The sequence below is a fragment of the Lepisosteus platostomus genome, chromosome 1, assembly GCF_059453375.1.
Source record: "Lepisosteus platostomus isolate fLepPlt1 chromosome 1, fLepPlt1.hap1, whole genome shotgun sequence".
NCBI lineage: Eukaryota > Metazoa > Chordata > Actinopteri > Semionotiformes > Lepisosteidae > Lepisosteus > Lepisosteus platostomus.
The window spans coordinates 12,124,609-12,149,189 of record NC_142611.1 but is presented as its reverse complement, the minus strand read 5'-3'; the positions used below and the strand labels follow the sequence as shown (position 1 = coordinate 12,149,189).

Here is a 24,581-nt window from a genome sequence, read left to right as displayed (position 1 = left end):
TCATGGTTTACAGGAAAAGATCTTGCTGTGCTGTATCCTGTGGTTTCTATCCCTTTCCTCTAAGATCATCATCCCAAAGGTTTTGTCAGTCACCTCAGATCATCAGCTGCTAAAATCTCGAAAAAGTGGGTACATCTTAACAAAATAATTTGAATTATTGCATTTCTGTATTATTCTTTAAGTTATGTAACTGAGAGTTCAACTGAAACAAAGCCTTGAGGAATTTACAGCTTTGAAGGACTGGATTTTGACAGGTCCACCTTCTGGTAGCCACCTCCTGACACCCCAGCAATACCATTCAAACACATTCCTGCGCATTTCAATAGAACAGCTTTTGTTCAATTCCTAACGTACGCAAACTCAAATAACTGAACAGGCTTCAATTACATCTTCCTAGGAAGAGAATACTATTAACCTGCTTAGAACTAGAACCCAGCATCCACTAAACTCTGAACACAATAAGCAAGTAATCTTATCCTAACAGTGCAGTTTTCGCTATTCTCCGTGTATTACCGTGATAAGCGCAGAAGATTCTAGTTGAAACACGCTTTTGTAATTATATAGTGTTTTTGTGTCTTTCTTGTATCGGAACCTGAGATACATTAGCTGTGTTTAGAATACAAGGTAATGCAAAGATTTCGTACTTTTCAAATCAGAGGGTACACTAAACTAACGAACAGTTCAGCTTCCTTTAGCACTGTGCATTCTAGGGCTTTAGTGGATGGAACCAGCAAGATACGTGCTGCCATCTGGTATCCATTGCAGCTGAGTTTCCATTAACTTAAATGTACGAAGCCTTATGTTGATGACACTGAATTAATGTGATCCTTACCCACTGGATGAAGATTCATAGCATTTGAGTGATGTAGGCTCTTCAGGATTGAACATCAACTCATTTAGAGGCTATATGAAATTGAAATATATAATGTATTGTAATATAATATACAATAAAGTAAATATACAACAAAGATATCTATTTTTTTCTACTCCACATAGGAAAGTTCTTGCCTGTTAAATGCAACCAAAGTTTCAGACTTGGTAGGCTGTCAGTGGTTTGGTATAGTAAATATTTAGGCATGACTCTGTGGGCTGTTTCATCATGAAAAGGGCAAGATGTGCATCTTTTTCTCCAAACCACAGCTCATTTAAATAAGCCAAGAGGTAGCAAAAGAAGGATACTTCTCACTGCCCTCTAGTGAATTTGCTGATGCAACCACGATGTTTCATCAGTCCCTCTGTAATACACCCCACTCGTCATTCAAGTCTTGAGGGACTTGAGGTTTTCCATTCTCTGCTGCTCATTTCAGCAGATGCAGGTCACTCCTCAAGAACGCCAAGTCACTTGGGGTTCCAGCTGGAGGAAGTTAACCACAAGCATGAATGATGCTTAGGAATCACAGTCCTACAACAGTATTCAAAGGGTTTGAAGAAAGTTTCAAAACACATTGTTGTTTTCTATGTTGGCCCAGTGTGAATGCTATTTCTTTGCTTGATGAATTATTTGTGCTTCATATGTTGTTTATTTGATATGCCACTTCCTCCTAAATGAAAGTGTTTTCATAGCATGCACAGAGATGGTAAAAAACCAGAGGAGCTATTCTGTAGAATCCATACTATTAGTCCATCCATCCTATTAATTGTTATTGTGCAAATTTAAATTCTGAACCTTTCAGATGATGCAAGCCTGGACTCAGTTGACATTCTTCCAACTGGAGATAAAAATGCTGGTGGAATCTTGATATTTTATTGGTATTTTTGCCTGAGAGCGAATGGCAACAGTGAGGCAGGGGAGTTTGTCTCTGGAAGAAAACATGCATCATTTTTCCACAATGTACAGTACTTCTCATTTTAACATCACATGTTTTGAGGATGTTAATAGATTTTTTATTGCAAACTGACTGCAGTATTAGAAAATAACCAAATCATCAGTATGTTTTAAAGACCACAGCTACGACATCACATGGACACTAGGAACTGACTCACTGCAGAATACACAATAACAAGTCTTGAATCTTGAAGCAACAGGAAGAAAACTTTGGTTCTCTCATAGTTCAGTTTAAAGCAACACGAATGGAGTGCTCTCTTTGTGTCTATTTTAAGCTGTTCTATTTTTAATTATTCAAGTACAAGCACGAGAGGATGAAGTACATTAATTGCAAACGACCACTGGGGTCAATCCCATTTTTTCCTATCTCCAGGAGAATATACAGTATAACGTGTGGTACTGGTATCACATTCTGTGATTTTAAAGAAGTATTTGGCATTGGTATTTTTTGGAAAACGAATTTCAAAAATCTGCTTACGAAAATATGAGCATTTCTAAGTTGCAATTTCATTAATATAGAACAAAAGTTTTTTTTTGCAAAGTTCAATCAATCAGCAGTTCACCACACTTCATATTATTTTACTAATTCCTTAAGGGTGCGCTGTGTTAAAACCTGTACAAACAAGGCACTTCTAAAATTCCTTTTCAAAGCTTACATGGGTGCACCGTTCTTGATAATCTTTATTTTCATTATCTTTAAAGAACAAGAGAGAAACTGCTCAAAGTCATGCCTTAACACAAACCCAAGACTCCAAACTGCAGCGATTTCCTGAAGTAACTGAAATACTGTTCTATTGATATAGGTCGTTTGGGGGTCATAAGTAGCAAATGAATTCATAGATGAATGGAATTCATTCTAGATGAGTTGAATGGCCGTCTCTTGTTTGTAATTCTTCTTATGTTCATGCAACAATGTCATTTTCTGTAGGACCAAACCACAGTATGGAGTATACCCCTATGACAGACCTCATTGTCCCCAAGGGGCAATTTGTATTACAGCAGCAGACCATAGAAAGAAAAAACACACAAACAATACACATAAACATGAGCAAGAAAATCAACTGTTGAGCAAGGCTATGGTCATAGGTATTAAAGAGAACCTGGACCTGTTTAAACTGGGATGTCTGTATCTGGGTATCATGGAGTAGTTCATTAAAGATAGGGTGTGAAGGGTCATCTATGGCGGAATATACTTTATGGAAGACTCATAACTCATAGACTTGGGGTAGGGTCAAAAGATCAACACCAATGACTTTCTGAAATAGTTTGACAATGCTCCACAGTTTGTTCTTACTGCTCAGATTCATATTCCCAAACCAGCAGATCAGGGCAAAAGTTAAAGCAGATTCAATGAAAGTCTGCTAAAACTTGATCAACAACGAATAACAAACCTAAAAATGCTGAAGTTTTCTTAAGAAAAACATATCCTGTTGCCTCTAAAAAGTTAAACTTCTAGTCCAGAACAGTCACTGAATACTTATATTTGCCAAACATCTCCATTGATTGTCCAGTGATGCAGGTCTGATTGGGGACTTTAGGGTTCTTGAAATTATTCGCCATGTCTCATCTACAATTGGCCTATGGCCACCCTCATCTGCTTGCTGCAAACTTACAATAACAGAGTCTGGAAATTTAATTATGTGTTTTGAGTGGTGATAACTCTTACAATCATTGGTGTACAGGACAGAGTCAGGGAGGACAATACATATCCTTGGAGGAAGAAGGAGGAAGACTACGGTATGAGCCATTTAACAAAACATTTTTCATAAAGAAAACAAGAAACAACAACATGCAACTAGCTGTTTCACAGACACGTAACTAGATGAACTGCAATAATGAGTCTTTTTTTTGGCGTTTGCTCCCGAATATTTGTTTGACTGAATGGACGGTCACATCATAGCCACACTCCATGTGATAGTTTGGTGTTTCCAGGAAGGGAAAATATATCTAAAATGAAAGTAATATAAATGTATAAATTATTTGAAAATTGCCTTCCAGAATGCACATTTTTGGAAAACAATTGGGCCATATTAAATCATTCGAGTTATCCCGGTGACTAAGAAAAGGTATTTAATATTGTATTGATTGGCGTAAATGAGTACATTTAGACTAAATACAAAAACACATGGTAGATTAAGAAATATACATCAATAAAAGATAAAACACAAACAGGGAGAATAAAAGGATATAATAGTTCACTCCAGCAATACCAAACCATCTGTACTGCCTTCAGCATTGCCACTGATACCTGACTGTGCCTTTCTTAGAAAGCTGGACTGCATTGGACTGACATCATCAGCATCTGAAAAATGATAAAATTGTGGAAGATGATGCTTATGAAATTGTAAAGGAATGATGGAAATTGATATAGCTTCAGCATGTTCTTTTGTTTGTTTCAGACACAGATTTAAAGGTGACATGTTCTTCGGAGCATAAAATGAATAATTCTGTCTATCCATTCTTGAGAAAATTCCCCTGCCCCTGCCTCCACAACCCCAGTTCACCAAGCACTTAAATTGTGCAACAAAGATGCTCCTCTCTGTGGCATAATCTGTGTTTTTATACAAGCATGCAATTTTAATCTTCAGACCAGTCATAATTTATGCAGAAAGTGTCTTGATGTTCTATGGGAAAGCAGTCTCCACAGAATGAGTATAAGCTGCATCAGTAACCAGCCTGCTTTCAAAATTGGATCAGTGCTTAAGATCCCTCTTTTTTTAATTCGTTCATTTAATCTACAAGGTGAAGGACAAGCCTGCCGCAGAAAACGGAGTGCTACTCTTCTCAATACAAAACCCCTGCAAGGTGAGGTTTTAAAAACAGATTTTTGCTTACCAGATTTGCCAGCAAAGCAGGAAGCAGGAAGCAGGAACTAAAACTAAAAAAAAAAACAACAACATGTTTTAACTCATACATAAACTGTGGTATGGTTTTATGGTTTGACTCTTTTTTATTGGGTTTTAAGGCTCCTGAAAGACTGGAAATGAAACCTTCCACAGACCCCTCTCCCCAATCACAAATACTGTAAGTGGCCACTATTGAGAGACCACAGAGACTGACGACTGACAGAGATTTCTACCTTCAGCTCAAAGAGATCCCCTTGTCATGTTTCAGATTGGAGATTTGCACTTAGGTTTTGATTTAATCCTTCCAGACCGAGGATGGACGTTTTTTGATTAACGTAAGAAGTTTTTGATTTAAAAACACTTTTCAAGGAAATTCATCCAGACCATGAATGAGATGCCTGAACATGTGTTGTAATACAGAACTTGTGTTGTCACTTTGATTCTGTGCTTCGATTATGGCCTAAATTTTCTTGTCAAATCGGGGGTAGTGATCCCCATAAAGATGTTGTGTGTAATGCTTTGAATGTAATCTCTGAAAGAACTTGAGATTCTGAGAGGTTCCATAGGGGACTTTTGTGACTAAATTCCTGTCCTGAATCTCAGAGGTTTTTGCTCCTTATCACACCTTTTTCCTAAGGGCCAGTAACTGTGACAAGTGCATCTCTCCCTGACACCTACCTGACCTGACCTGAAGTCGCTCGTGGGCAGTCGCTGAGGTCACTTCTGTAACTCACCCAGCTCCCTCTGTGTTACACGATGACAATACCTAAGTGAGCACAATGTGGTGCAAGCCGTTGTCACAAAGCAACACAGGATAGAGAAAAAATGAAAAACGCATGTTGGCGGTATGCAGTGAAATGGCCAAATAAGGACGCAGAATCTTCAAAGACCTTCACAGGCCCACATGAAAGGAAAGTCGGGATACATAATTTTCAAGTGGGACAAAAAAACATACGTACTTCAGTTTGTAATCCACACAAAGTAAACAGCGAGCACAGAAGGCAACATCCTGTGTTTGCTGGTCTAATCAAGTGCTCATCTTCCCATAATAGAAATGAAGTGTTCTTGTACCCTGCTGCATTAGTGCAGCGAACTTCTGTGACCCCAGCTGAAATGACTGACACAGCGGGATACGTTATCAATTGTCACGAGGCAAAACTAGAGGCAACTTTTCCATTAGGCCTTTCCATCACAAGCCTAAGAGAAATAATTTTCTTTTAACCACTTCGGGTACAAAGCTCAGGGCTGCAACCTAGTTACCGAATTTTACATTTATTATTGAATCCAGAAGAGGTCAGGTGTGATTCTCAACCTTTCTGGTTGGTCTGGAGATTATCATAGCATTTTTGGCGGGATCCTGACTTTACATTAATTAGTACCATTATAAAGCATTAGTTTAGACTTCAAGCACAAATGAAATAAAGTCAAACAAATTAATAACATTATAGCAGCGGCTTTACAATTGCATTTTAACCCAGGTGCTGTGCCCTATGCGGCTTGCATTCAGCTCCATCCACCAGAGGAGTCGTAAAGAGACAAGACCTGCAAAGCATTTCACTGTCTGTCTTGGCGTTTGGTCCATGACATGCTGTGACTTGCACACTCGCTTTGTCAGACAGGATTCTCACAGCCATCACTGCACTCTGGGAGATGATGAGTGACTGATGTCGAAACAACCCGAGCTTGTATTCCGTAAGCATGCAGTTGGTTTCAGATGCTTGAGGCTTTGTTTTAAAAACAGTAAAAATGAAATGAATCACCTGGCAGACAGGTTGGGCACATGATTTGATGGATTTCGCAAACAACACATTAGCCTTGGGATCTCAGAATCCTGCTTCAGTCCATTAATAGTGTCCAGCACAGTCTCCCTGATTTCTTGCAAGCTTCTCTCTCTCCTGCTGTATTAATCGTCCTTTGCATTGTGGGATAGATTGCAATGGCGTTAAACGAACTGAACTAGCGGAAAGCTGGAAAACGAAAGATCAGAAACATCTGTGTTGGCTGATGCCGGCGTCTTCAGGTTTTCAATTCTCCTTAATTACAAAACTATTTACAATTTCATAATGAATCTTGCATTCAACGATTTAAAAGTTCCTGGAATTCATTGACTCCCTGTGAGGTAAAGTATCTATAAAATCTCAGTTTCTAAATTCATTAAGAAACTGAAAGCTCAGCTGCACCCTAAACCCGAAAGCAATGCAACCTATTTTTCAAGTTAGGAATCAGTATTTTTTTCCACACAACCTTCTCCAAGCATTTGCAAATTAGCAGTTGTTAGCTGATTGGTCGATGGGTTGATGCTAGGTCCATCTCACTAAGGATGTTGAAAACATTTACACCTTTCTCCAAAACATACAGCATAGGGCCACCTGCCATTTTTCACACTGTGAGCCCCATAGCTCTTACAGCACAGTTAACGTAAGGAGGCAACTGCAAATCTCACTGAAAACACCATAAACCCACAGGCTTCTGTCGAGACACCTGGCCAGCAGCTGCATGACAAATTGAACATACCAAATCAGTCTTGAACTGAAATTGGACAATTATACCTCTTCATTGTTCTCTGCCTTTTGGCTAAGCTCAAGTGTAGTACCTGTTCATATCAGTTAAATATCTGATACGTCTTCATTGCTGACTACTGGCATTTACAAGATTCAACCAAGAATTCTTAGGTCTACAGCAATCTACTGTATCTGCACTCAATACTGTGTGTTTACTGGCTGAGTCACTCACAGTCCCAAAAGCCATTGGCTTTCAATGATTTTTGAAATTTTGTTCAAGCAGACGCAGACTGGCAATGCTTGGGTAGCAGCCCATTTATTTTATGACCGCGAAAAATGTAACATGAAATCCATTTAACATCAGGAAATCCAGCCTTTGTTGCATCACGTTAAAAACACCACATCAGGAGAAGACAGGATATTACCTGAGTTACAGTTTTGGTGTTCAGCGCCTGTCACTAACAGAATTAGTTCAACACAGCCTGTCAGGGCTGACACACTCTCTGTCTGCAGAGAGAGCTGTCTGATTAACATGGGCAGGCTTTTGCATCACAGTGACAAGGTGACAATCGGGACACAAGTACAGAACATTCCATTCTTATTTCTGTCCAGTCACTTCTAGGAAAACGCGTAACCTACTAAACCAAAAAAATTAAAACACATTAAAATTAAGAGCTGTATTTATTTAAATTAAATGTTGGTTTGCTTGTGAGCAAATATGTGCTACAAAGAAAAAAAATAAATTTCTACATGAATTTGTTGGACATCATCTATCTAAAGATGAAAGTAAATATCGGATTTACTCTAGTGAATGTGTGTTGTCAATTAGGTAACACATGCAACCATCAGTGAGATTTTTCAAACTGAAATGGTTTTAGAGATTCTTAGTATTTAGTTTGCTGCTTGCATGTTTTTTTATTTAAAAATCTATTTATGTTTAAGATTTATTTAAGCTTTATTTTTAAGCTGTTATATACGATTTCAGAAAGGTTTCAAAACAACACAGGGCATTCAGCCTCCACAGTTATTTTGGTTGCTTGTAGCTAATAGGTAGAAGGAATTTATCCGGCTGTTTCTTGAAGGAAGTCAGAGTATCATCCTTTATCCTTCGCCTTCCATGAAAGGGAATGATAACTTAATCTGCTTCCTGTTTCCCTTAGTTTCTGCTTCTGTTGAAGCTCATTATTGAATCTGAACATTGGGTTGGCTTTGCTTATATGTTTGAAGATTCTGAATACCTGAATCAGGCCCACTTGCAAGATTTGGTCAGGACAACAGCGATTTAGTTCATTAACCTGTCAGCATACCGTAGGTCATTTCTTCAGGCCCGGAAATGTCTGTGAATGATCTATTCTGGATGGATACCAGAGCCACAATGTCTTTTTTGAAACATGGTGACCAAAGCTGTATAACATTCTAAATGAGGTCTCATGCAGTACTTAAGGCATTGTATAATTTCCAAAATAATTTGATTTATCTTGTTCACTTTTATCGATTCTAACATTTTGTTTATGTTTCTTATCCCTTTACATCTTTAAGATTGAGAACAATTACGTCAACATCAACATCTGAATCTTTTTCATAGTTTCTTCACACTCAGTGTTTCCCACTTTATAATTATAGCTTACATGTTTGATACCTGCATGTGATATTGTGCACCTGTCTACATTAAATGTCATCTATCATGTAATGTCTGAGTCTTTTCAAATTTCATTTGCATGTTTTGTATCATTTGCTGGTTCTCCTTTTTTGTTATAATTTGCTAATTTGACCGGTTTACTAACTATACCAGAAACTATATCTCGGATTTTAAATTAGGAAAACTAATTCAGTTGTACTCATACACATGTCTGTAGTAGTCTATATGAGCATTAACGTCTGAATTGCTTTACATGTATTACCATAATTACGGTTTTAAATCTGAGAATTAATCTTTTATGTGTAACTTTAAAAGTCTTTTCAAAACCTAAATATACATAATTATATATAACATATGTAAAGCATAATATTCTTGGGGTGTATCCATTGGTGCTGTTATTTGTTCATTAAAAATAAAAATGTAAATAGCCCCAAACTTCAAATTTCATAAAACATTATGAATATGAAATGTCTTAAATTAGATTTCAGGGATTCAGATGCAATGTGTTAAAAATAGTAAGGTATTAACATTAGCAAGGAAAGTCATATTCAAGACAAAGTTTTAACAATTGCCTTCAACAATTTAGACACATTTTTGTGTTTCTGACGGCTGAAATGTTAAGATTTAATTCCCTGAGATTTTATCGTCAGATACATTTAGGAAGAGGGTTTCTTTGCTTCAGAGAAGCACGGCTCTCTCACCACAAGCTTACTGAACTAGCAGCCACTCAGGGCTCCTAATGGAACATCAATGTTTTGTTTGTCATACCAGTCTATCAACACGTTAAAAGGGATTGAATTTAGTTCCCCTGCACACCAGAGAAATTAGCCGAAACACACTTTACTGGACATGCTCCAAGATACTAACACTGTTAAATGAACAATCTGTGTCTCTGAAGTCATGATAAATTTGCATTTATCAAATTTTGATAAATAACTCAGATATTTGTACTGGTATTGATATTGTACTGTACTGATATTGAAAGTGGTTCAGGTGATCAATAATTGTTCCTAGGAGAGAGAGAAATGCTCTATACAAGAAGTAATTGAAGCACTCTTCCAAGATAAGCGTAGAAACCTAATTTTGCTCAAATGTACTGTTAATGAGTATACTAAAGGATAATAATGGTCTGTGTATGTGATTTAGCATCATATCTTAATATGTTTAAATGTTTGTTTTATATATGTATAAATCCAACACTTTCTCATGCAACTATTTTATAAACCAAAACACTTCAAAGTGAAACGAGAGGAACCATTTGTAGAGAAGTAGCATGAAATAGGTTGGAACTCAGCTACAAATCTAATTTAAAGTTAAAGCTAGTTAAAGTCTGCAGCCAGGAACATTGGAATAAGACAGCATTATAGATATGGCTCAAGATCTATTATATTCCATATCTGAAGGGTTTGCTGAGCAGTGAAGTTTTAAAGTTTGTAAAATATAACCACTCAAGGAGACCGTCACAGATTAAAACTTTTCTAATAAAAGGCAAGGAGTTACTGCTATCTGCATCATAAAACTTTAATCCTTTTCTACTTGAATGCATCATTACAAAAATAAAGCACCTTGTCATAGATTTTCATCTGAACAAGAAGCACCTCTGCAAAAGAGCAATTTTCTGGTTTTCATCTTAAGATACTGGCATGCTATAGTCCTAACCCTGATCAACACTGATAATATTTCTTGTATGAATGATTTTTCATACATTTTTTTATATCATATTATATTTTAACAGATTTAGGTTTCAGTGAGGTGCTGAGGCATTAAGAGAGCAATTTTTATATTTTTTTTTATTGTGAGCATAGGTTTAAGACAAATGAGGAAAAGCAATTATTGTTGCATGTAGAGCAACTTGCCTTCTGAAATGGACTACTGTCAGCTGAGATAAAACACTCCACTTTTAATAAATTGAACACAGCCCACAGGGCATGGAATAGTCCACTGTGCTTAGAATATGTCCTGCATTCTGTGCAGATAACCACTCCCCAGTATCAGAAAGAGTCTGGCAGCTACAGAAGAAATAAAATAATTCAACCACTTTAGTTCATAGCAGAGAAGATTGGTGTGTATTAGATTCAGCTCCAACAAAAATGCTAAAGCAGGCTATTTGAGTCAATACCTGTGGACACATTATAGGCACAGCGAAATAAATAAATTTTTTTCAATATGCTCGATCTTACATACAGCCCATAAGCCAACACCATGGATCTTACTTTGCCTAACTTTTTACTTTATTTCAATTAAATTTGTACCGACAGATATAGTCACTGGCACTTGTGAAAATGCTTCTGGGTGAGGTCTTTTAAACAGCGAGCTAGTAGGAATAAGGTGAAAGAATCAGTTTGGTCAATTAATATATTATGCAGTGCCTGTTCATTTACTTGATGTGCTATAATTCTTGTTTTAATTTCTGTTTCTGTTATTTAAAAGACTGAAACTTGATTTATGTTTGAGAGAGAGCCAGGAGAGACATTAAAGAAAGACCATCATCAGTAACATCAGACTCTAAAACCATTCTTTATCAGATTAATCTTTTACCACACATTGCTCCTTCCAGCTCCTAATACTTTCTTACGATCTGTTAAAAATAAATCAGGCACTTCTGACTTCACTTAAATTGGCTGCATTACGATATACCATTCTGTCCACAAACAATTTTGTACTATGAATCTTTCGATCCTTCCTGTGGCATATTTTCTCAGTCTTTGTAAATATAAAAATTTGCTTCATTCTGCAAAACGCATACATAGAACAAAAATGGTCTAAAATTGATGAAGGCATGAGGCAGTAGTGTATAGAGAAAATTAAATGTGGTTTATCTTGACATCTATGCTGACCAATTTGATCTTTCTTTCTAGTCTTTCTGATGCTTGCTTACCTTTAAATCTTCTCTCTCATGGGTCAGCATTTCACATCTTTGTTATTTATTTAGATTGCATCTACCTTCAATATAATTTAACAAGGGCCTCAATTCAAGAACAGTGCAATTCATTTTATGAAAAATCATAAAGGTCTAATAATTACGTTAGGTAAAAAACATACAGTTCACTTAAGGATTTTACACACTACAGATACTCATGGAGAAATACACTAAAAGGAGTGTAACACAAATTCAACACAATAGACAGGGCCATAGAGAACAGGAGAGACAAGTACAGCAGTCATTGGATGAGCAGAGTTTGCGATTTGTAGGTCTGTAGGTAAAATCTGAGCAGGCTGTTTGAATACTGTTTCAAATTCTTTCCTTCTAAATAGTTCATTTGAAAAGCACGTGGTTTGATTAGCAAGCAGGTGAGCTTAGATGGGCTGAACGACTTTGGTAATTGTTACAAACGAGAGAAAACTATTTGGCCCATCTAGCCTGTTTAGTAGTTGGTAGCTATGCGGTCCAAGAATCCATCTGTTTCTTGAAAGAACCCAGGGATTCAGTTCAAGAACATTGCTGGGTATCTTGTTCCATTGTCCCAGCTATAGCTCCAAACTGTTTTCTGTACTTCTCACTACAGTTTTTACAGAAGCTGTCATTTTACAAAGAGCAATCTAAACAACAAACCTGCTTATGTGTCGATTGCTAAGGTCTTATTTAAAAAACAAAACCCTACAACTGTTCACAGATTTCTGTAGGATAAAAAGCCTTTTATCAAACACAAAGACACTAGCTGGTATAGTCTGCGTTTGGTGGAAAGGTCAGGATCAGGTTTCATTCAGGCCTAAGTTAATTACAAGAATTTATACTTGTCAAAATCAAACATTAATCATGAAAATAGTGTGTATATACACACTTTACATGTATATATGTATATCTAGAAAAATCATATATTGTATATAGACTATGGAACCTTACTGTAGTTATTCTTAGGAAATTGTATTTTTTAATTCTATTTAATTCCTGGGTTTGGCCCTAAAACAAGTGTCCTCTTATAGTCCAAAGGTTTGTTGCTGCTCCAGTTTATTATTTTTCAAATGCACCACATATGTAATTACAAATAAATATGCATGGCATGGACATTTCTAGCTTGGGCTAGAACAGCCTTCCCCCCTGTTCTATAAACAGTTTGTTGTCTCATAGCCCCGCATTGTGCAGAACGCTCAATAGACACCTCAGTGCTATGTGAACCTGCACCACTCCCTTGTATGCATAATGGTAGCTCTGGCACAGACCGATTATGGGGGGGAATCTGTCTTCAATATTGAGTTTCTGCTCTTTCACTGCTATACAATCATACAGAATTTTATCTCTCGGAAACACCTGAAATCTGAGCAAGACCCATCTGTTACCTGGCCTTGGTCATCTTCCTGCCACAAGAATAGGCTTCAGTCCCTAGTGAGGAGGCACTGCCTGGTTAGCCAGCTCAGCCTGGGTCAAGGATGGTGCCAGCTGTCAGGAGAGGAGACAGGAGGGGTTCTGAGAGTTCCAGAGAGACAAAAGGTGAAGTGTTCCGAGCTGTAATTCGGTGCGATTCCCAGAGCTGACTGTTTACTTCTAACTGTGCGGTGATTTTTCTTTTTCGATCTATGAATTTAATCTTCCTATATAACACCACACTTAACTCACTAGTGTCTAGCATCCTGTGTACATGAGTGATGAAGGGATGGGGGCTTGAAGATGTTTGTGTGTGTGTGTGTCCTTGTTTCTGTGTGTATTGAAAGGGAACAATGAAAAGGCGCCACTGAAACCTGTCTCACAGGTTGTTGCTCCTTCTAAAACATGGAAGCAGGATCCTTTTGTCTTTTCAACACTAAAACTCCACATTTTCTTTCACGTTAACTTTTACAACTAAACGGAAGCTGGGTCATTAATTCTGACGTCACTTTATTTCTTTGTTATTTCATTTACCTTTCTGGTTATTCTTGCAAGAATATATGTGAGCAATTGACCAACTTAACTACAGGTAATCTCTTTTTCCAAGAATCCAACCATTTCTCGAAAGAATCCTGGGTTTTGGCTTCAGGAACATGGTTGGGTAGCTTGTTCCATTATCCCAGGATTCCTTCCATTTGGAATAAGATGTTTAAGGAGCTGTTATTGAAGAATAAGTCAGTTTCCACAGATGTTATTATTTAACTGTTGTATACCCTGTTTTGCCTGCAAAATAATATGTCAGTTTTTAATTACTTAAAATATAAAAGAGCCTCTGTTTTAAAAGCTACAATCAAGTACGACACTCGAGACACCAGCAGAACCTTTTGAATCATTTCTGCTCTGGCCTGTTTTGTCTCTGCAAGGGCCATTCCTGAATGATCAGCACAGGCGCTTGCACACTGACAACGCACATTACAACAGCAGAGGGGCCTTGAGGTAATGGTAGGCAATAAAATACAGTAACAGTAGAGCCATCCAGAGCCATATTGTCATTGCACTGTCCAGTTCAATAATAACACAGAACGCCATTTTTTGTAAGAAAAGGCCAATTAAGGAGACGGTGTCATAGTGTTTCTGCAATTCATTCGGCACCAGGGATATACTGGAATAATGGGGGCCAAACAGGATTTTAATATTTTCGCACTGTCCTGAAAGCAATCGGCCTATGTTTACAGATAATACTAAATCCTTTCCTCCTCCTTCTGCTCTTAACCAAATAATCAGTAGAAGATTATAAATCATAATGAATGAGCTCCAATTTAAAAAGCTACCGTGTGACCCAAAGTCCCTAGTCGTCTGGTAGGTAGTTTCAGTTCTAAGAACACTTGTGAGCAATATTCTAGTTCCTGTTTGTATGTCACCACCAAAGCCACTTACAAAGCTGTAAATTGCCTACGTCAGGCTGGAGCACACTTTTATCTCTTCAGTAGAATCACAGCTACATTTTTTACCGACAACACCCTTGAATTTACCCAGCAGTCTTCCTTTTTTCTGCCTGATTTTGTGATGAATCCGAAGTAAACGTGAGTCTCGCGAAGATTTCTCTCTCTTCTATTTCAAAGCTGCAGAGACTCCTGAGCAGCTGCCTACACCATACCACATCCTGGCTGTTGAGCCGAACACATCAGCAAGCTGTCTATGGGGTAACGTCTTTCCTGTTCATTAGCAAACCTGTACAGACACAGAGACAAGACCGAAAAAAGATGGTGGCTTACTGTCCGATTTGTGGGAAGCCTGTCTATTTTGGTGAGTCCAGGCCTTTGTTATTTATAGGAATAGTTATTCAGGAGGTAAGCTGGAAACACAAAACTTTCATTCATCGTCTCCTTCTTTCTGCTTGTCGCTACTAAATATGTTATAGCTTTGCAATGTATGCAAAGGGCATAATTTCCCTTATCTGACAATCAAAATGAGCACTTGTGTTTTTAGTGCTCAGTGTTAAAAAAACAAATTTGAAAACAGTTTGGCCGAACATATTACAATTAAAAAATAGGACACGTGTTGGGAAAATGAGGGCAAAAGGTCTTAATCACATTTATTGTGTGGTTTACTGCTTCAACTGCTAATCTCATAATGCAAGGCTCACGGTTCTCTTACATGAAGGTGCACATAGCAAGAAAGAAGCAGAGAAACTGGTCAGAAGGCTCTTGATGAGATTATCAAAACCATTCAAAATACCCCAGCCTCCTGTGTCAGAGTATTTTTTTCATATTTCTGTTAGTCCAGAAATGTTTTATTTAACAGAACAGTGTTTTCACCGCAGAGTCAAGACAAAAGAATCACAGACCGTTACTTCACTACATTTTTTTACAGAGTGCAGTCTCAATCTTACAATCAATAAAATATGGCTTTTAAAGCAGAGAATAAACATCAACATATAACAGGGGACTCCAGACCTGGTCCTGGAGAGCCCAATCTAGTTATTCCCTATAGTTCTCCTTTGACATGCCTTATTTAAAGATCAGGAACAGTTGTTTAAGTAGCTGTCTAGTTAAGTGAGTAATGTTTTAATGAAGGAAGTAATGTTTGAATGAAGGGAACACTGGTCCAGAAGGGCAGAAGGACATGCTGACTGTTGTCAAAAAGATCTCTAAATGACTTTAAAAGATCATAATTAAATTGTTCCAGGTTTACTTATAAAACCTGCTGGACTGGGAACTCCAGGACCAGAATTAGAAACCTGATATATGATGCATGAAGACCAGTCAACATTCTGAAGTACAGACGAATTCCATGCTTTTCTCTTACTCATTTTAACTCAAGATAACTGGTCAGGACACCTCCAGGATAACTCTGCTGTTCTGTATTTCTGTGGAAAAAATCTGAATTTCAGACAAATGTCTGTACAAAACAAAAAGGCACAAAGCTTTGAACGATACTGTCGTCACATTTATATCTAAATTAAAAGAAAATAAGCCGATTGGCAGTCCGATATATCCTGAAGAGCCAAGCAGTTCATGCTGAGGAACCAGTGGCTGTATCTGTCATATAAACAGGCCTGAGGTGAAAAAAAATCATACATCCTCTTTCTCTCTTCTTGCGTGGCCTGTGTGTTATCTGGAGATGCTTTTAGAACAACTGAAAGGCAGAAGGATTTGCCTTCTTGCCGTTACAATTTCACAGCTTCGTAGTGAATTAGTGTGCATAGGTGTCAATTTACACATTTATAAACTACACGGAGACAGCTCTAAAATTGTATGCAAGGGGAGAAAACAGATTTTATTTAATCTTGAGGAACAAATGTGACATAAAAAGGAGATATCCTTTTAAATGTAACATGTGTCGCAAATGTTTCATGTCATATTACATGAAGTCAGTTAAGAAGGAAGGCTTCGAAATAGGATGTCCACAATGTTTTCTACTAAGACTGTAGTCCAGCAGGTTGTAAGAACACAAGAACAGTTACAAATGAGAGGAGGCCATTCGATCTGACGAGTCAGTGTGGTAGTTCGTAACTAAGTGATCCCAGGACTCTTGAAAGAAGCTGGGTTATTAGTTTCGACAACATGGCAGGATAGTTTGTTCCATATTCCTACAACCCGTTGTTTAAAGAAGTGCCTCCTGTTTTTGGTTTTAAAATGCTCTTTCACATGTGTCCTCTGGTTCATTCTTCACTTCCTTATTCTGGAGAGGTCTACCAGGTTGATGCTTTCAATGCCCTTGAAGATTCTGAGTTCTTGTAACAAGTTCCCTCCCGATGCTCTCTGGTCAAGGCTAGAAAGGTTCAGTTTCTTCAGCTTGGTAGTGTAGGACACTCCCATTTCTCCCAGAATGTATCAGGTTGGTCCCCACTGGACTGATACCAGAGCAACAGCATCTTTTCTAAAACATGGTGACCAAAATTCTACACAGTATTCTAAGTGAAACCTTATTATCGCATTATTCAATTAGACCATAATATCCCTTGATAGAAATTCTATGGTTTCAGCATAGAATATCCTAACATTTAAATTGCTTCCCCACATTATCGAGAAAATGTAAATGATTTTTTTATAAGTAGCCTCTCATTTTTACATTTTGTATTTATATTGCTGCCTGTACCAAAAACCCTGTATTTGTCTACAGAAAGTGCCATCTTCCAGGTGTTTGTCCAGTCTTGTATTTGGTCTAAATATTTTTTTTAAGTGAATTTGCTGCTTTTACGATGTTTGCCAATCCTTTTCTAGTTAGAAATAGGCCAGCATGGACAGGCTAGTGCCACCCCAGTGCCTTATCTCTTGGTGAACGACAGCTAGCACAGTAATAAGCTGTGCTGAACAATGTTGAAATCTGAGGAGACTGATGACAAACAGGAAGTGGCTAGGGTAAATTGAACAGGAAGGAAGTGCTTGCCTGAAGCTGCCTTAAACCAATAACCAAACTGCAGCTGAAGTCTGTCACTTTCCGCCAAGCAAGAGTATAGAAATTGTTCATTTAAAAGGTTAAAAACTAGAGTGTCGTTTTACAGTTCTAGGCAATTTCGCTATGGGAAAACATACCATTGAAATAAAATTACCCAGAGTTTATTAGGTTTGCCTGGTTCAGTTTCAATTAATTGAATCGAAGGTTCCAGAGCAAAAATATAATGCATCACAACCTACAGTATAGAAGAAAAGGGAGAATTTTATAGCTGAATTCAAGACCAGTTTTATAATAAAGAAGAATATTCTTGTATCATCCTCTCAAGGCATATTCAGTTAGGATAGATTCTGGTGTTATCTGGCCTCCTAAATAAAGATTGCATAGTCTGGTTTACCCTGAAAGTCTTTCCTGTAGATTTTTTTGCTTCATTTTTCCTTGCAATCAGCTAATAGTTTTTCCTCCAGCCCTTGTAACTAACAGCCTGGTCCTCCCTACAGCGCTACAGTGGGATTTAGGTGCAGTGATTGTAATGGCCAAAAATGACCTTTTTTCCTCTTTAATAAGTTCTTGGTTGTCTGCTTATGATCACTGTCAGGCTGAAATGTGAAGCTACATCCAAAGACTCACGGAACACTGTATAGTTTCAGGCAATAGTGTCTCTATGTTTCCTTCAGTTCCACTAAGGTATCTAAACCCCAAAATACTGAAGAAGGCCCACATGCAGACGAAACTTCCACATTGCTTGACAGCAAGACCTTATAATGACCTTTTCCTTGTAGACCTCTCATGTTCAGTTTGCACCTACAAACTATGGTCCCTAGCTCACATATTTTACTTATTAATATGATATACAGTATATACAGTACTTGTTTATGTATACTTTTGCACACTGAGTGTGTCTCCCGGGTGTGGTTGAGATCTATGAAGTACGATAACTAGATTTTCTTTCCTTGTAACTTATCTTGCTGCTAATTGCCCGTGCTTTTTGTATCCAGTAATGTATAGCTTTGTTATGTAACTTGATTTCATACTCAGTATTATACTCTTTCTTTGTGCCCCAATTTGAAAGTTTGGTTTCCACAGAATTGTTTGTGCTTAAACACTCTATGTGGTAATTAATGAACAATGTTTGTATTACAGTTGCATGTACATTATGTGTAGTGGTAAACTATATTACTGTGAAAATGCATTTGTTCATATAGAGTGTCTAGTTGGGCCCCAGACTTAAATCTCTATCACTGGCATATTCCCAAGCCTCTGATTTGCACTGCCCATGCTGGAAACATACCCTCTACTCCTGGTGACAAGATCTGGCATTGTCACAGACTTATTACACCCATAGTACTGTACGTGCATAGTTTCAGCTTCTGCAATTCACCTTTGCTAAAACAATGTTGAAAATATCGTATCTGTTATTTGGTGTTGATCTGTTTCCAGTTACGCAAAAATAATAGCGTGTATCTGAACCGGTTACTTGTGTGTATTCCTTATTTATTCATGTTTCCACAAGAGAGCATTCTTGTACTTTCATGTATTCATGTAGTTTATCACCCCGAGACTGAAAAGTGCTCAGCGCTGTGCGTGTGGAATGCCCCTTCCAGTGCAACTGTTACAAAACAATCACTCTCCAATCACAATGGAAACTCATACCACAAGAGTCACGCCGCTAGTTTCCGTTCTGTAGTGCTTTAGATGATATGTCATTGTCTGTCATTACTGGATAAGGATTCTTTTTGCTAGTACGTATGAGATTTGTAAAGTGCTCTTTGGCAAAGCACCTTGAATCAAAGTCATAATTCATGCAAGTTCATACACTCTACAATCTCTCCCTGTCTCAGTGTTTACCAAGGCCACGTAGGAAATCACCCAGTTTTCCTGGGATGTGTTACAGTTTCATCAGCACTTCAGAAGCAATCAATCCTACACAGGCAACTTTGGAGCATTCCCAAATTGAATTTCGCCAGGTTTAGATCTTTGCAGAGGGAATCATTTCCTATGCCCTTCATTTCTCCCCGTGGAGTGAGGAAGAGATGCTGGAGGATCACCCAGATACTCATTTACTTCAGAAACCGACCGATTCGGGGACTTCAAGGACACCTGGCGACCATAGCACTTCTGCGTTGACTGAGATCAATTCCCAGGCGGAGCGTCTGATGAATTTTGTTTTAGGTGGAGATACCTTAACTTCCAGACTTTTCCTGGGCGGTGAAGGCAGTCCTTTGCAGACTCGGAATGGTTTTCTAAATCGGACGTTCCTCTCGCCTTCTTAGGGGAGAAGAAACGCTCTCTGGGCAGAGACTACCACCCGCTATGTCTGAAGTGCCAGCAGTGCAAGAGACAGCTCAACCCAGGACAGCATGCTGAGGTAAGTGGGTGGGAACACCATTCTCAGGCATGATGCTGTTCTAGTGAGAACCATCTCAATACGGGACTTAAATTAAAGCTGGCTCATGTCCACTGTTTATTTCTGTCCTGCTCTGTCCGTGAAGTGCAATTCAAGGAAAATGATTTTTTTTTAAATTTCTAAAGCACATAACAGATATCTCAAATAATGGAGTGAACACCAATATTTTCCTAACAACTTATTGCTTAACCTCTTCCCAGTAGGAAAAACCCCAAATGACTATATAATAATTAGATTTCCCTTGTTTTAAAAGGAGACAAAAATGTCATTCACCTATGATGTCAACAAATGTGGAATATACAGTAATTAATAGAACTAAATTATGCCCAAAACACAAAACTAATTTGACGTTTAATGACAAGAGGGACAATTCAAGGACTTACTTGTCCCAATACTTTCAGAAAATTGTGTGGCTGTGGAGAGAGAGCTAGAGAAACAGGAATCCATTGTTGTACTGCAAAATAAAACGCAAGCCCATTGCTCTATTTAATAAGGGTGCGCTCAGGTTTTTTCCAGATTTAAAAATTGTGTATACTATGGGCACGACGTTAGGAAAAGACAGAATGCTCGGCCTTTGTTGTATTACACACTAACAAATTAGTCAGATGCTCCTTCTTGGTCATTTCCATATTTACATGCTTAATTCAGCTGTTAGTCTACAATACCTCAGCCTCTTGGTTTCTCTAAAAAAGAGAAAGGGAGAAAAACAGACAGGCATCCTGCAATGAGCACTGGATTAATTGACTTTAGAGTCTTGGACTTGTGCCAACCTCAGTTCATTGCATGCCTGAGAAAATGATCCCTTAAGAAGGACCAGAAATACTGGTTAGAAAAGTATCAGAATGCCTCATTACACCTACCATTTAAATCAACAGTTTGCGGGTTTGCCTTCTCAGTTCTGTAGCTGAATGCAAAGCACTGTTTGAGTGTTTTCTGTTTACGTTAGTTGGTTCAATTAAGTTGGTTGATTAAACTGCAAATCTTACACTACATTCAGATATTAAATTTGTTTATCAGAACCGATTCTCCAGTGCTAAAGAGAATTGTCCTCTTTTGTTTCAGCACGATGAAAAGCCCTACTGTAATTATTGCTACATGAAGCAGTTTGGCCCCAAAGGTAAGAAGTGCCTTTTTCTCTGTCAGTAAGGTGCATTCTGGGAATTCCCTTTGCTTCAGCAAGAAAAGCTATCAATAAGGAGGGCTCATAGCCAAAGTGTTGCTATGGACACCTTTATGGTTGGGCAACCAGCAGTACTGTGAGACTGAGGAAGATAGTAGGCCTCAATAATATATGAGCACTCAACACATAGTATTTCAGCACAAATATAAAGTCACTCGGAATTATTTAACACTCTTTGTTCATAACAATAATTCATTGCATTTGTAAAGTGATTTTAATCCTGAAGAATCCCAAAAGACATACTGTATACAGTATGTCCTAAATCCCATTTTACCCACCACTGAAGGGTCACACTCACTTGGGTCAAGTGTAGCAGAGGTTGTGAGCCAGTTACTAAATACACAACAGATTCGTATCAGTTAAACTGCTAGAGAAATTTGAGATCTGAAATGATTGCACAAGCCTGAAATGGAATGTTACCAGGACTCAAGGTTATCATGCCTACACATACTACATGGAATCACCATACGTGACCATACGTGGGCCCTCTGTTTGACCTCTCGTCAATTTGACAGTTCTGACCTGTCCTTTATAATACATCAAGAGCCTTTTTTATATCTCAGGCCCTGGAGGCTGTGCATTTTATTTGAGAATGATCGCTGGGAATACAATTGTATAACTTGGCTGAAGCTAGTGTGCTCCTGCGGAAACAACTGTTTCTTGGATGCCCAGAAATGGCCCAAAATACCTGCTGTATTTAAGATTTAATTTAATATCGGTGTACACTGTGACAGATTGTGCAGAATGAACAGGAGAGCATGGTTCATTTTTAATTACTGCAGGAATGAAAGATGTAAAGTTAACCATGCCGTGCACATCACTTGGCAATTGATCAAACACTAATCTTACCCACATGCACTGACATTGGCCTCAGTCAATTCTAAATTCCAAATGGCCGTGACAAAAAATACTGAGCAAAATCCTAACAAGCTAAAGACCTGTAAAGACCTGTTACATCTGCTGTTGTCAACTGGAAGATTTGCTATCCTCTAATTATTAATTTAATAATCACTTTTGGATCCCTTCCAAGTGCAGTGTGCATTTCAGAAATATTCAGCTAGCAAAGTGAGCTCATTGTGTGATTTGTCTATGGACAACTTAACCCAAAGGGACCAGAGGTTTGAGCTGCCCATTTCCTGGAGTTATCGTTCTGTTCAGCAGTCTTAGCAAAATCCACATGGACAGAGGATCACAACCTGCTTTGGTTCCTCTAGACATCAGCTGTGTCTGATTCATTAAATGGCTGCATTCTTCATAGCTGACTGAAGGCCCATACTGGTATCACTGAGACTGACTTGTCTTAGTTTTGTCTTTGTCTGTAATATATCGGACAAAGTCCACGAGATGTGTCTGCTTTGGTGAGAGATAGTTACTGTTGCTCCTGTAATCTTTAGGGTCAACATTGACAATGAAGTGTGGGTCACTTGAGGCAAACAGACTTTTTCATACTGTTTTACTATAAAGCTAACCAACCAATGTTTTGGAGAACCTGAAGGCTTGTTGATCTTTTCGTATTCATGACTTTTTCTACACTGTAATATTTGCTGTGGAAACTGGAAATGATTTTGAACACTACTGATATGAAAGAAATAGAGGTTCTCTCAAAACAAAACAACTGTGACAAGACTGTATGCATGCTCATAGCCTCCCAACATCGCTTTTCAAAGCTGATGCCTTCAGTGTTGCTGAAGACGGAGTTAAAACCCCAAAACACCATCTTGGTATTCACACTGAGTCTGGAAGATATCACTATTTGAATTCAGCTTCACAACAAGGGAGAAATCTTTTATTTTCATTACTTTTAAAAAGTTTCTCTTTCCACGGGTTACGGTTTCCTTGGGTCACCAAAACACAGCTTGGTGTCAGTAGATCTGAGGTGTTGTCCTCTGTCTCCTGCAGGTAACCGGAGGCCGATGCCAAGTTCTTCTCTAGGAACACCTTCTTAAAGGCGAAGAGAATGGTCCAAAAGGCTGTACTTTGGTTATGTCACTGTAGGCATTGTGAATTGCAAAATGCCGGACACGCAAAGAGTGTGTGTAAATGGAAACCTTTATTTACAGTCAATATAACCCTAGTTATCATTAATTGCATTTTGTTTTATTTTAAGGATGTAAAATATTGTTTTCACAGCATTTGGAACCTGTACATACATAATAGAGGTACATAGGTAAATATTAATCTGTCTGTAAGCATGCATGCCAGATCTATATTGCTCCTGTCTTTTTATTTAAAAAAAAGAGAATCCTAAATGATAAAAAATGCAACTATTTTGTAGAATTTTGTAATGGAAGACTGAGCTTGAAGCTGGTGACTCGTAGACACATTTTAGTTCATGTCTTCTGTATAAGCTCTAATCATATTCTATATGTGTATTGTTATAACAAGGGTGACTTTCACAGAGTCAGTGTTCTTGTTTTTGACAATGTGAAGTTAGAAGCTGGCTTTGATAACAGTATAATGTATAACAGATCTTTTCAGCCTTGGTCCTGGAGAGCCCTAGTCCAGCAGGTTTTAGAGGTAACCCTTGAATCAACGATTTCTCAAAACCTGGCACAATTCAGCTATGATCAGTTGAACAGGTGGCGTGTTCAATTCAGTAATTTAAAGACAATTTGGATTAAAACACGGAATATCCTTCATCGCTCAATAAACACTGTGCCCCCCACTGAAACATTACTGTTTAATCGATCTATTACTTAAAACACATGCTAAGTATTACATGAAAAAAAAAGTGAATATATAAATCATGCTATATAAAAAGTAGTTGCATACAAAGTAGTTTACATTTTAAAAAGTGTTCCTAATCTTTAACTAACAGGTGATTAAAGGTGACCGGCTAAAATAACTGGACTGGGTCTCCTCTGGAGCAGGGATAGAGACCTCTGATGTATATTATTGCAATAATAAAATTATTGCATAACACAACTGGGACAGGTAACCTTGTGTTGGACAACCACGCAAAACTCTGATGCTTTGTAAATTATGTATTTTTTTAAGGTTTCCCAGCCTTAGCCATATACTTTCAGAAGCAATTAGAAGATCTCCGTGATTAGGAACTGACAGAATCATTGTTTTAGTATCTGCCTTTAGATTTGTTAATATTATTGCTTGCTTGTATTTGTTATTTGAGTTTTGTTTGTAATCTGCATTTCATTTGTCAGAACTACAACCAAATGACAAGACCCAGCTCATTTAAATCTAAGGTTTCTAAAAGAAAAAGAAGTCTAAAACCAGCTGAGTTTAAAATTGTGAATCTATTAGGAGTATACTGTATGCAATGCAAGAGAAGAGTAACAATAAACTATTTTTCTTATTGATGGCTCTGTTGTTCATTCATAGTGATCAATAAGATTAAAAGATTACCTTTCTTATTTTTGTTTGAGATGTACTTTGACTAAATATGATTAGATTGCTTATGACATTCCAGCAAAAAAAAAAAGCAAATTCAAAGATTTCTGCTGAATATGTCACTAAGTTATCAT

General features: G+C 37.8%; 1 protein-coding gene, 1 long non-coding RNA gene and 1 pseudogene across 2 annotated transcripts; 2 read left to right on the top strand and 1 right to left on the bottom strand.

The window, feature by feature from the left end:
* Positions 1 to 1,769: 1,769 nt before the first annotated feature.
* On the bottom strand, positions 1,770 to 14,782 carry LOC148677713 (uncharacterized). The gene is made up of 4 exons (XR_015935304.1): positions 14,647 to 14,782; positions 13,090 to 13,189; positions 4,661 to 5,437; positions 1,770 to 4,127 (listed from the first exon to the last, which is right to left on the bottom strand). It is a non-coding gene; the product is annotated as an uncharacterized LOC148677713 (long non-coding RNA).
* On the top strand, positions 7,227 to 7,395 carry LOC148677714 (U2 spliceosomal RNA; annotated as a pseudogene).
* LOC148677712 (cysteine-rich protein 1) lies at positions 14,704 to 24,416 on the top strand. The gene is made up of 4 exons (XM_088624471.1): positions 14,704 to 14,920; positions 19,786 to 19,880; positions 20,982 to 21,036; positions 22,999 to 24,416. Exons 1-4 carry the CDS (start codon positions 14,878 to 14,880, stop codon positions 23,043 to 23,045), a joined length of 240 nt encoding a protein of 79 aa, XP_088480597.1. The 5' UTR covers positions 14,704 to 14,877; the 3' UTR covers positions 23,046 to 24,416.
* The last annotated feature ends 165 nt before the right edge of the window (positions 24,417 to 24,581 follow it).